Source organism: Parasteatoda tepidariorum, chromosome 2 (assembly GCF_043381705.1).
Source record: "Parasteatoda tepidariorum isolate YZ-2023 chromosome 2, CAS_Ptep_4.0, whole genome shotgun sequence".
Lineage (NCBI taxonomy): Eukaryota > Metazoa > Arthropoda > Arachnida > Araneae > Theridiidae > Parasteatoda > Parasteatoda tepidariorum.
The window spans coordinates 86,876,053-86,890,380 of NC_092205.1; the positions used below are offsets into that span (position 1 = coordinate 86,876,053).

Sequence of the window (14,328 nt, forward strand, 5' to 3'; positions counted from 1 at the left end):
CATTCTTATGTATGAAAATGAGCAAAGGTGATACAACTTTATTTAAAGTCCGAATTATTTCTGGAGAAATAAAATATGCAAAGGGAGACTGAACTAACGATTATTGTAAAGTAAAATAGATATTTAAGGATAAAGTTAGAATATTAAGCAAAAATAAGGCAGACGAAGGTGCTTAGATCGCAAAGAGATCTGAAATTGTATTAACAGTTTCTGAAGGTTATAAGCAATAGCTCCTTGTAGTTTCTAAAATAAGATAGTTTAATATTTATTCTTAACTTAAAAATTCAGACTTATTTTTTATATTTTATTACTTCTTAAGCTCAATAACGATTATTCTATAACTCTCTATGTTAGGTGGGCCTCTAAAATGTAAAAAAATCTTAAACTTTGAATTAATTATACTTTTATTTCAGATGAAGTGGCATGTTCCAATCCAGAAAAATGCAAAGATATCTGCGGTAGTGAACTCGGCTGCACAAATATAGCCTATCCAAAACTTGTTTTGGAATTGATGCCGGCAGGTAAACTTATATATATACTCCTATTCAAAATGAAGAAGAAAACCGTAGAATAATTTTAATAATAATCATCAGATTTATTTTGGAAAATGATATTCTAACTTTAAAAAAAATGGTTTTTGTTTTAAAAGGTAAATATTCGTTTCTGAAACTACCAAACAATACATTTCTTTTAAAAACTCGAAATTTAAACTTAAATATTTTAACATAATACATAGTCTTAAAACTTAAAAAGGCTACCAGAGATTTATTTTTATCGAACTCTTCAACAACAGATATCCAAGACTTTGAAGGAAAAAAATTGTCTCCTGTGATATTAGATGGTTATGATGGACCTACATCATGACCATCATGGTCTCTACATCAAACCAATGAGAAGCAATCCCAGTGGTAAGAATTAATCTTTCCATTTTATAAACGGCTTTAAATTCTGCATCCCATATCTTTAAATTATACCTTCCAGACCAACAAAAATCTTGAAACCGATATTTAGGCCCATCTCACATGACTCGTAGAGAAGTGAACTATGTTCATGATAAAAGAGGTTGCCCCTTTTGGTTTATAAGCCAAAGCTTCCACTGAGAAGCCTCAAACGCTTTTGAAAGATAATATTTTAAAAATTTTTTTACCCATATTACAAATGCTTAGACTTTTCACGTTAAAAAGTTACCATGTTTGTACTTATATCATTTGGTCTTCACTCTATCGTTTATATTTCTTTTCTAAGCCGCCACAATTGAAATTTTATACAAATGACCCACGTACTTTGGCAGTAAATAAGCATTTCGTTCTTTCATGCAGGTGCTCGAGGCCTTATGATATCCGTCATGCTAGCAGCTCTCATGAGTTCTCTGACTTCCATTTTTAATAGCAGTTCCACCATTTTTACCATAGACATCTGGAAAAGAATTCGAAAAAATGCTTCTGACACTGAACTCCTCATCGTTGGAAGGTCAGTAGAAATTATTTCATAATTACTAAAAATAAATGCCTTTTTGAAAAATAGTAATAAGTCGATAAATTTTAACTATCACCAAATTATAAATGATTCGCTTATATGCATATTAGAATTATTAATCATGCGTAGATGTTTATAAGTTTTGACAAAATTTAAAAAAAAAAAATTATGTTTATTTTATTTTCACGGAAAAATCATCCGCAAATAAAATTAAAATTGGAATTTATATTACAATACATGGAAAACGAAAAAAAGATGAAGCATTTAGTTTAAACTGATTTCCTTACCCCTTCTCCCGAAGTAGTTTTCTAACTAGGCACAAGTACAATTTTCGATTTTATGTAACAATAATGTTTAAATTATATAAACAATAATAGTACTCTTTTTACACTCCACTAGAGCTACACAATGGGATATTGGCGACTGTCAAATACCCCTGAAGACCAACTAGTAAACATCCCCGAGGTTCAAAATTTGAAAGGAAAAATACCGAGACATCCCTGAAGATGATCCGAAGACATGTCAACACAATTTTGACACCTCTGCAAAGAGGGTGACTCCCCAGCTTTGGTAACCCGATGACCTGAATTTTAAGTCAAGATCTTTACGGTAGAAAAATCTAATGAGATCAATACCGCACACCCTTGGTCCGTTCTCAAACTGATCACCCATCCGCTCAATGAGAATTGCGAGTAAAGCTTGACTTAGTTGTTCTTCTGGGAACTGTGTCTAACGACCAGTCAATTTATTTTATTACTATACCGTTTAAGAATTAACGCTTTTATCTGAGATATTAAATTTCAGACTTAGACTCAAAAAATTCTATAGTCTCGCTCTTTTCTATTAAATCAAAGAATTCGAATCTCCACTAGTGTGCTCGAGTATTGAATAATTATCAATAATAAGAATAAATTAATAAAAAATAGAATAGTCGTTTTATTTGCGGATATATAAAGGTTTTATTTAAGACGTGAGATGATTTTATTTTATTTTTAGGCTGTTTGTGGTCTTCTTGATTGTGGTGAGCATAGTGTGGATACCGATTGTTCAAGCTGCACAGAACAGTCAACTCTTCCACTACATTCAGAGTGTCACTTCATTTTTAGCTCCACCTGTCTGCGCTGTTTATATACTAGCCATCATATTTAAAAGAGTCAACGAGCAGGTAATGGTCACTTTTGCAAGATGTTTTTTAATAAGTAAATAAATTTCATGAATTTTAATAAATTAGAAAAAATATTTTTATTTATCTGTATTGTACCTAACCATGTGATTTAAATCAGTGATTTAATTGGATACCTCTATTGATTGCCTTTAGTGACTTAATTGGATAAAGTGACGTCACACGTGTGTGACAAACTTGATTGGTTCCTAAATTCGACAATGATTTACCTTTTCAATAACGTCACAAGTATATTCAATTGTCTGTAGATAATTAAGCATGGAAATCATTAATTGAAAATTTAAGCATATTGTTTATTTATCATTGAAACATTGTTTTTAGGGTGCTTTCTGGGGCTTGATGGTTGGACTTATTGTTGGCATGATCAGGTTTATTTGGGAATTCTCTTATTCGGTTCCCAGTTGCGCTTCTAAGTTGCCAGATCCACGTCCTGATATCATTACCAAAGTACACTATCTTCATTTTGGAATAATTTTGTTTTTCATCACCTGCATCGTCACATTTACAGTGTCCTACTTAACACAACCAATCGCCAAGAAACACGTAAGAATTGATTTTCAACATTATTTTTTTGTTACTTTTGATACTGAAAATAGATTTAAGTAAAACTATTGTACTTTTAAACGCTATTTTTTTTAATTCTTTCAAAAAGCAGGGGAAACTTTTAATAAATGGTTTACGTTTAATTAAAATTTTACTTTTCAAAACCACAATGAAAGGTTTCACTACTCAATACCTTTACTCTACATTTTTTTGTCTACAAGCCACAGTGTCTCCTTAGTTGAGTCTGAAGGACCCAGACTTAGCCCGCAAAAGTCTTAGTTCTTGGACTTTCGATGCAATAGTAAGAACGAGCCCCCGAACCACTGCAGAATTTTTGTAGATTCAGAAAATATTTTTCCTTGCCATTGCAAAAAATAACGTATTGATATTATAATTAATTAGAATTGAAAGAATTTTTATTTACCACCACATAAAAGTTTAAATGTATATTATAAAAAGTGAGATAGACAATAAAGTCGTGACCTTAAGTTTTGCTCAAAGTTTTATAAAAATTAAATTTGTTTTAAATATGCCTGCTTTAATTCATTAGTTCTAAAAAATAAAAAAATTCACGCAATTTTCAAGAGTTTTATTAACGAAAACTTTATAAAGGGTAATTTCAACTCTCAACCCGGTAAAAAAAATAAAGAAAAATTTTAATTTCTTGGTTTTGAGACAATTTTGATGCATTTTCAAATCATTTCGAACTTCTTTGCATCTTCCTCCCTGTAAAAAAAATTGCGTATTACGATTCATTTTCTTTTTACTTGACTTATTATACCAACATGAATTTACTGTAGTTTTGAAATAAGCTTTTGCTTTAGACCTAGACTCCATGAAATACGTAACTTATTGTAAATTTTTAGGGAAGATTTCACATTATTATTTGTAATTAAAATTATCTATTTCCCTATCTTTTGTTTTATGGTCAGAGAGTGCACTGGGGTCAGAGAGTCCACTATAGCGCCTCCCTGGTAATCCAATAAATTAAAAATTATATAGTAAAACACTAACATAATTAATCTATAATTAATTATTATAACTAATTAATGTAATCAATTAATATTATTAATTAATATAATAGCTGTTAATTACCCTGTATAACTAACGATATAGGAGTTCCAAGCGCTGTTCCCGTGTTGCAATATGTTGTTATAAATAATTTCTTACACTTTAAGATATTTCACTCTTTTCCTCCAGTTACACAGACTGTTGTTTTGGAATCGCCGCAGTGAAGATGTTCGGGTGGATATAACAAAGAAGACGATCATTTCGAATGATAAGGGAGCAGAGCTCGGCGAAATAAATACAGCCTTTGACGACAGATATAACGATGAGAAATTCAATAACGACTTGAACCTTGAGGACGTGGCAGTTACAATTACAAAACAAGAGTCAGTTTTAAAATTTAAAGAAGTAGAAGCTTCAAATCCTGCATCCTCTGACGGTAAGTTCACAAATCATTCTTTATAGAGATTTGATTTTTAATCTATTTGTATAATAATTATAATTATATTAATATATTATAATAAGTATTATAATATATTATAATAAGTATTATAATATATTACAATAAGTGTTATAATATATTATAATAGTTATAATTACATTAATTATAATAATTATTAAATAAAAGATTTATTAATATTATAAAAATTTTTGAATTGTAAGGTATAAGTTTTTTTTACATCACTTTAAAGAATATTGTTTTACATGGCAAAATACAAAATTTGTGCGAAATCTGTCAAATAGTAGCTGAAAAATCGAATTTTAAACAAGTCATATTCCAAATGTCATAAAATTAACATTAAGAGGTCCAAACTTTGGATCTCCTTCCTGGCCAAACTATTAAGACCTAATTTCCCACATTCCACCTGTCAAAAAATGGTAGGGTTTATTCTGAGAAAGTACATTTTTGTATCTACTATCGTAACTTAAAATATCGTCTGCGCTAATTAATTAGCATATTTAAAATCACCCCCTCGATCATTAAGATTGAGTCCTAGAATGCCCTCCCCCCGGTTAGACAAGTAAAAAGATTATCTACTAACTCCTGTACTAAGAGGCCTCTAACCAAGACAGCTTGGATTTTAGATCAAATTTTTTATTTGCGCTTCCTTGATATTTTTTTGTACGTAACAAACTTTTGATGATATAGTATTATTAGATTGACAATATCTTTCAAAATAGGTAGAAAATAAAAGAATCACTTTATTAGTTGAGAAGAAATAGAGCTTGATAATTTTTAGAACTTCTATTTTTCTTCAAAACTTTAAAGCAATAAAATGATGCGATCTGTGGTTTTGAGAAAGTAATTTAAAACTAAACGTTTTTCAGTTGTTAATTTTTTTTAATTTTTTTTTCAGTTTAAACGGATGAATTGGAATATAGTTCATTATGTCTAATTTTATACAGGAAGGAAAGTATTGGATGACATTAAAAATTTTTTTAACGTTAATTGTATAAAAACAAAGATATTTATCAAAAATCTAAAAACACTAACCTACGTATACTATACTACTAAGCTACGTATGAAACACTGCTTATTGTAAAATTGTATTGGCATAATATTGTTACAAAACAATAATAGAGAATTTAAAAATACCGCACGCTTTATATTGTGATTGTGAGGGGGCCCTGTATTTTACACGTATCGAAAGATACTACCAAATAGAGTTAATATCCATCATTAGTTTAGGTGTGAAAAATAAATAAAAAGGATATTTAGAATACTTAAAATATTTAGATTAGATATATTTAGAATTTTTCCTTCTCGTCCCCATCCCTTCGATAGTTGAATTCGATCGGGAGAGGAAGGGCCTCTTAATTATGCAACTTATTTTGTGTAGACGATATTTTAAGTTACGAATTCAGACACTAGAAAGTCCTCTTTATAAATGAGTATACATATTTATCAAACGAATTTGGGTTCGTTGGATTCGTGACCTTTAAAATATAGAAGATTACCTCAATCAGTAAAATATGGTCCTTATAATTAAGCCAAAGGATTGTCGAAAGCTTGAAAACTACTAATGTTAGTCTTATATTCTACGTAATTCGTTGCCTCTCTATAAGTATGTAAAGGGATCAAAACATTTTTCAGACACTCATAAATATCGTTTATCAAAAGATAGTTTGAACCAAATTATATTCGATTTTTCATAATTATTCATGTTTTTAATTTATTAATGGGCGAAAAAGTATTAAAAATATTTAATGAAATTTTAAACCATTCAATTATGAATGAAAACTTTGAAAGATCTAAACTAAACAGTTGAAAGAATTCTTTGAGAATTGGAAACTTGCTTTTCGTTTAACCCCCATATTATGGTAAATCGAATGATAATTATTAGAAACTTAGCAGAAAAGTTATATATGATGAAATAAATAGTAATAAGTGATAAAATGTATCTAATTTTAAGGATTTAAGACGAATTAATAAGTGTATATTTGAAGAGGATCATGGCAATGAAGGTTGAGGCATAGCCTGTAAATTATCTTTTTAAAGCGACGTCATATGGTAAAACAAAATAATAATTGAACGATTTTAAGTTCAGAGAATTNAAATATCTTTTGTGATGTAACTCTTTCAAAAGTACATAAAAATGGTTGCCATCAGGGGTGTACATGTAGATTTATTAAATACACCTTGTGCGCCACCTAGGAACCAAATCTAGAACCGGACACTCGAAATTTTTGCTCTGTTACAATCGTACCCTGTTACAATTGACCCCACTCTCCCCTACAGTTTATATGAAGTATTACTAGTTATATTTGGGAACCGAATCTTGGTAACAAAATGCGTGCATTAAAGCGATTTGTTTCTTCGATTTCAGATCAAAAATTTCAATGGAAAAGAGTTTTGTATTTCATATGTGGCATCAACAAAGATGGAATCGACGGGATAGCTGAAGAAACAATTTCAGCCGAAGAAGAAGCTAGGCTGGCAGCTAAGGCAATCGAAGAAAAACCTTTGTGGAGAAGAATTTGTAATGCCAATGCTTTACTTCTTATAGTTGTCTGTTCGTTTATATGGGGATACTACGCTTAGAAAAAGAAAATAAATATTTTTTAAAGTAATGTAAATATTTTTCACAGATTCTACAGACTCCAAAAGAAGTGTTAGGACTTGCGAACTGTGGTGTTTTTGGTACAACATGACTGGCAAACCAAAAAACCTCAATCATGGCGTAAAATTTTTATTATTTTACATCAATTGCAGTAATTAGCCATAATGTTGCAACACCCATCTTATCAGAATATTTTCTTCTTCACATTTCACATTCCGTAATTTGACAGCATTTTATTTATTTTTTTAAACAGAAATATAAACAAATTATTTTGTGATAGGTATGTGTTCCATCATGTGATGTAATATCCACTGAATACTTGTGTGTATTTGAAAATACTTTTCGTTTGGAGATAATGATTTTGTAGTTTAAGGATGTTCTTAAAATATATGAGTACAACAATGTATGGGTTTTGATAGTATGCTGCTCGGGAAATTGAAGATTCATCACAAAAAAGAGCTTATTGTAGAATTTAGACACTCTCATTTTGAATGTTTCAGCATAGTACTTTAATATGCTACTGTGTGTATTTTAGTAATGAACATCAATTATTTAATTTTATACGTATAAAACTGAATTATTGATGGTTAATTTAAAATACAATTAATAAAATAAAAAACTATTATCAGTATTATATAAAGAGTTACACGTCTTTTAGAATGCTGAACTAAATGAGTTAATATCTAACTCAATGATTTCTGAAAATTAGAAATAATTGGAATATTGGTATGTTTTATAGGTCATACCAGTTGATAAATGAAACAAATATTTGTTTACATTTTTTTTGTATATATGTTGTAAATATGAAAATTTTATTAAATTTATAGCAATAAAATATTAATATTTAAATGTTTTGTAGTTGTATCATCTTACTTTCACTTATTTTGAATATATTGTGATTATTTCTTTGAGAAAATGTCCTTTTTCTTCAGATTGATAAAAGCATACTCAAGAATGAGTGATGTTGTCATCGGTCCGGGGTGTTCTGAGTTGAGTCTCACAATACCTTAGCGGTACTCTCTTGTCAAACAAAAGGCGCGCCTTCTTGACTTAATTTGAAAATTCAATGCCTGTCGATCATAGCGTATCCAAGTAAAATTAGAATCAACAACAGGATTATTTGTCGTCGAAAGATTAAGAAACATAATTTTAAATATGCTTTTGAAAATCTCTGCAATACATAGTTTTCTTTTAGTGCCTTCCACTAACGCAATTTTATAATTAAAAGAATTTTAATTATGAAATAAAAAAGTACAAAAAGTGCTGCAGTTAAATAGTAGTATAAGTAGCATGTAGTACTACTTAAATACTATACAAAGTGTTGAAGTTAGTGTGATTTAGGAGATAAAACAAAGCATCGTGCTTATTTTTTTTTCAATAATTATATTTTTATGCACAAAATTGCCAAATTTCTAATTACCAAATTTATGCACCAAATTTCTATATTGCTATCTTTATTGCTTTGTAAACAAAACAAGTTAATCTTGACATCAATAGCTCTTGTAATAAATATGTTTCAAATTTAGAAATTATATTACATTTTCACTTACGTCATTAATTCCAAAATATTTGTGAACGATATTAATATTCCAAGACACTATCTTAAAGTTAATGAAAAACAATTTATATCTTAGTATTATCTCAATTAATAGTTTTGAGTAAAAATTTCTCAGAACCTGCCTCCTAGAGATAATGGAATAAAAGGGTCACCAGGTATATTTGTGCGTAAGTTGTTTCATAAGTTGCCAAATACGATTCAAAACAAAATTATGAAAATTTTTTTTTAAATGTTTTCTGCGCAACGGCAGTATGAAAGAATTACTTTAAATAAAATAATCTTGCTCAATTTTTAATGAATTTTTCTAAACTTGTAAAATGATATTTTTATTTATAATTAAAAATTACCCTAAATATTTTGTTTAATTTTATTGAATTTCTGCAGTTATAGTAAGAAAGCACAAGTAAGAAATTTTTTTTAATAAAAATGTTCATATTTAAGTTTATTATAGTTTATCATTATATTATATTCGCGATCGCAATGAACTATAGGGGGCGTTGTTGTATGAGACGAATACCAGCGATTTCTATACGAACAGTCATTCACTTACTCTAGAGACGTCTTTAATGTTGCATTGCAACGTTCCTTCTTTATTGTGGCTAATTAAATTTAAAAAAGGAAAATGTTTGATATTCTTTCTTATGCAAATGAAAACAAAATGGGATATCTCTTTATGTTAGAGAAGGAATATCCAAAACACATCGGAAAAATATTTGTACATAAACAGAAAAAAATATGTATATTCTTATAAGAGTTAAAACCTAATGCCCAAGATCCGATTGCGAATTAACATTTCCACAAGGTTTACGAAATTTTGTGCAGATATTGCGTATAATAATCAACGTAATTGACACAAGTTACAAGCACATCGCTTTTTTTTTTGGCATAGGGTTTTCAAAAACACTTTTTTTCGTTCGTAATTTATTGCCGGTGAATCAAACAGCTTTAAACTTAATTGATATGTATGAGAAATCACTTGGCCTAAATGCTCTTTTCTCTAAATATTTCTTGAGAAAAATTGAAAAATGAGTAAGTTAGTGAATATATAAAACTTTGAAAGGAAAATAGTACATGCTCTATTTTCGTTTCAAAAAAATTTTTTTTTCAGGTGCTCCTCATACTATTGTATTAATATATTTTGCTTTGGCTAGGTTAATACATTAGAAAGCACTTTTTTTTGACGATATAATCGTGTGAGCTGATGACAAGATTATATATTTTCATCATTTTGTTTTCCGGATTTTTAATATTTTTTTAAATAAAAGTTTTTTCTTTCTCTTTTCATCCCTTTTGTGCTATATATATATATATATATATCTGTTTTATTACTTACTTTTCGTATTTGGAATTCCTTCCATTTAGAGAGCACAGGAAGAAAATAATTTCGACTGCAAACATGAATGAACTCATTGCCATAATTTCAAAATTAAATTAAACCATCTGAGCACAGCTGTAAAAAGACTTTTTCCTATTACTTTTATTGGGTTGTTAGGAAAGTAATTTCGCTTTTCTAAACAGAAGTTGATGGTATTTTTTTCCAGCCAACTTCACATAGTCATTATAAGTTTCGACAGCTGATACAATACTTATTGCGGAAAATTTTTGATTGATTCTAGGCTCTAGTTTTTTGGTTGGAGCAATTTTAAATATGGAAAGTGAAACTTGTCTCTTAAATATTTAAATTCTCTTAAATATTTAAATAAACAGCATGATTTATTATACCATCAATAGATACTAACTTACCTACTCTTGATGCTGACGCGTACTCCTTCTCAAGCGCACCTCCATTGCCAAGCTTAATTGTTCCAACTGAGTTCTTAGGATAAAGTTAATTATTTTTTCTTCTCCATACGCAAATCAGAAGCAAAAATGTTTAATTTGCTTTCATCAACAATTTAGACATCATTCCTATAAGTTTGTGGTTCATTTAACATTGATTTTGCGAAGGAAGCCTAATGTTTACGTTTTTCAATAAACAAAGAATGGAAAAAATTCCAAAACGTCCATTTAATTCAGCTGCTTTGTTAAGTCGTCGAACAGTTTCAGGCGAAATTGTAGAAGAAAAAATTCATTTAATTCTGCAGAAACTTTTACAACACTCAAACGTGGATTTTTCACAAACTTTCGAACAATAACTTTTTGATCACGTTTCATTAACTTTTTCCTTGTTTTCGATTTAACTTTCTAACTAACAACTTCACATTCTTACTTACTTACAACATTCCGAACTGATTTAGCATGATGGAAACAATCAACTTTCGAAGTCGTTTTTTCTCAACGACAAAAGCAGTTATAAAAATAATAAACATAATATTGCGAAGTAAGCAAGATAAAGTTAAAGCTGAACAATATTTCAAATGCCACCACAATGCAGAAAGATATTAATCAATAAAAAGCAATAACAATAATAATAAATTAAGAATTAAAGTACCAGACGATAAATTTAAATTACAGAGTCAGACGATAAATTTAATTTTGAATTTCAGTTTATAATGACCTTTGGTAGCAAGTTTTTCTGGGAAATTTTTTTTTCTTTCTGAAACAGTCAATATTTAAAACTAAAGGTTGAGTTTCATACAGAACGAAATACAGATAATATGAAAAAGAATTTCGTATTTGAATTAATTTCCAATGTACTTACACTTTTACTACAAATATTCAAAGTGTGGGAACAATTTTGAGATTCACTACTGTGTATGTATATATATGGTAAAGTATTAATTAGTAAAATGAATGGAAATTATATATCAAATTTGAGTTCAGTAGGATAATTTGTAGGGTACAGTAAAAAAAAAAATAGAATTCGCAGACTAATCGCAAATTTATCGGAATATATTATAGCAAAAATTTAAAATATTTTGTGATAATTACCTTTCCAAACCATGCTTTTAAAAACATAATAACGGACCAAAAAGTACAATTATTTGCAGAAAGAAAAGGAAGATACTACATAGGAAGAGGAGAGAAATAGCTATGGAATCCCTTAAATCACTGATTAAAATTTTAAAAATACTTTTTTAAAAATACTGACCAACACAAGCAACTGACAAATAAAAGTTGATTTTTCCTGCAACTACAACTTTTTCTTCTTTCATCTTATACTTATATACGTTTAAGGAATCATTAAAGGTGTGATGTGAAAATTAAAATATAAATAAGGCTGAGAGTGAGACCGTCCTGAGCTAAAATCTAAAGAAAAAAACTCAAGATAAGTCATATTTGCCCAGAAGGGAGGGTGCGTAAATCCAATAAACAAAAACCATATTTCGATTTTAAATTAAACTTTTTTCTTATCTAAAAAAATCACAAATATTGTTTGAACATGTCATATTTAATTTATTAACTGAGCTCAAAAGTTGCATTCTTAAATTAAATGCTATAATTAATAGAAATTTTTTTGATTCTTAAAAAATAATACAAGGAAAAATCTGACACTTAACATAAGACACTTGAGCTTGTTGTTTTACCTTTTTTACTTACATTATTCAATTTAAAATATTTTTTTTTGCATTTAATTTAAATACAATAAAAATGTAAACATTTTGAAAATTTTTTTTTAGTTTGGTAGCTTAAATTATTGAATGTAATTTTCAGAAGTATTTTGGTGCACACTTATAAAAATAAATGTTAGAAATACTTAAAAAAAAATTTTTTATACAAGATTTTTCAAATAGTTTTGTAATAAATGCTTTTCTTGGTTGCACTCGTCAGGGAAATTTATTTGGGCGCTGCCCCTAAGAAGTGCATAAAAAGATAGGGACTTCCAAAGAATTTTTAACACATTTTTGAGGTCCAAACCAATTACAAAAAATGTCTTTTTTTTCTTTACATAGCTATGTGTCATTTTTAGTTATTTTTGCATCGATACATTTTTACACTATCTTATTTATTAATTAAATTTGTTTTACAAATAAAATTTCAAACTTAAAGATTCCAAGTTTTATAATTTAAAGAGTGCACTTTTAATGTTTATTATTTAAGATCCAAGTGTTTCGCAATAATTGTAAAGCAACATATTGCTCGCAACCTAAGTATGACACTAACCAGTGAGCAATGTACTATTAATATTAATTGCAAATAAATTTGAAATACAATAAAAGTGCCACATGACTGAAATGCTGAATTACAAGCTATTTTTGATATGCACTCTAATATAGCGTTCATGGTTTTAACCAAAAACATGGATAAAGTTGGAGTAAAATAAAATTTATATACATATAAATACATACCCTCATTAATATATAAAATCATCAAAAGAGATACAGCTGTTTTCCAACTCAATTTTATAAATAAAATTCCCATCTTTTCCAGAAAATTTCAGCAACACTACAGATTATATTTTTGCAATACACAGCAATATCTTATCATTTATATATATTATTCGATAAGCAATGAAGGTTATTATTTGATAAAAATCAGTCAAATAAAACATTTTGTAAAAAGTAAAATTTTAGGAGGTGAAGGTTTAACAAATCAATTTAAAATAAGAAAGGTATATAAATAGATGAAGGCAATATTTTGTGCAAATACCTCAAAAATTTATAAACTGAATTTAACAAGATTTACTAATAGAGCTATATCAGTTAAGATAGTCAGAGATCATATATCTTACAATTTAAAAAAAATTATTTATATAGAAAGAAGAATTTTTAAAAACATAATATCATTGAACTGCAAAAGTGGTTACATTTAAAAAAATTGTTAAACAAGTTTTTTTTCATAATTGCTACTTCAGTTTGAATAAATCTAAAAACAATTAACCATGTTTTACAAGAAATAATAAAAAAAAAGATGCTATATTATTTAAAATGAACCCCATTGACTAATTCACAAAAGTTTTGCTAGTATTCAGTCATAAAAGCAATCAATTCAGTCATAAATCAGCCACTGATAATATATTAATGTGTAGTTGCTTCTAATGACACTTGGATAAGGCAAGCTCGACAGGCATTGTTCTATGAGAATTCAGTAAGTAAGGAATACTTTTCGTTAGACAAGAGAGCACAGCTTGGGAGAAAATGTGATTTAACACAGAACCCCCCAATAGATGGCAGCCTCACTCATTTGCGAGGCCACTTCCAGAATTTAACCATAGATCTGAATGGGGAGGAAACTTTCTCCAGATACTTGTACCCATGGTAGTGCTCAGCAACCCACAACAGAGCCATCCATTCAACAGATTTTACATGAATCTATATGGCATATACTTGGTGGATCTTAGCTGCTTTTAGGATCGAACCACGATTTTTCTAGACTGAAGTTTAATGCTCTATCCACCGGGCTACAATGGCTTTATATATTAATATATAAAAGTTAGATAGCTCTTGTCCTTTTTTTATTAGCATATGATGAAAATTAATCTTTCTGAATTTAATCATAAAAAATATCTATGTCAAACATTCATTGAATATTAGCTCTTAAAATGATCGTGTAAATTTCAAGACTTTGATCATATTAAAAGAATGTTCAAGTGCATAGCTTTATTTTTCTTTAAATAA

General features: G+C 28.6%; 1 protein-coding gene and 1 long non-coding RNA gene across 3 annotated transcripts in view; one reads left to right on the forward strand and one right to left on the reverse strand.

Annotated features, from left to right (window-relative positions):
* The window catches only part of LOC107454068 (sodium/glucose cotransporter 4), a 33,674-nt gene extending 25,549 nt beyond the window's left edge, over positions 1 to 8,125 (forward strand). Inside the window, exons 10-15 of the mRNA XM_043053681.2 lie at positions 414 to 521; positions 1,320 to 1,470; positions 2,473 to 2,641; positions 2,981 to 3,202; positions 4,403 to 4,649; positions 7,039 to 8,125. Of these exons, the coding sequence (XP_042909615.1) occupies positions 414 to 521; positions 1,320 to 1,470; positions 2,473 to 2,641; positions 2,981 to 3,202; positions 4,403 to 4,649; positions 7,039 to 7,253 (1,112 nt within the window). The 3' untranslated portion in view covers positions 7,254 to 8,125. The remainder of the gene's footprint in view (positions 1 to 413; positions 522 to 1,319; positions 1,471 to 2,472; positions 2,642 to 2,980; positions 3,203 to 4,402; positions 4,650 to 7,038) is intronic.
* LOC139425029 (uncharacterized) overlaps positions 1 to 10,788 on the reverse strand; it is a 187,641-nt gene extending 176,853 nt beyond the window's left edge. Inside the window, exon 1 of one of the 2 annotated variants that reach the window (XR_011636210.1) lies at positions 10,574 to 10,788. This is a non-coding gene — a long non-coding RNA (uncharacterized lncRNA). Of the gene's footprint in view, positions 1 to 10,163; positions 10,275 to 10,573 lie in introns of those variants that run through there. The other variant, XR_011636209.1, reaches the window with a different exon arrangement.
* Between the last annotated feature and the right edge of the window lie 3,540 nt (positions 10,789 to 14,328).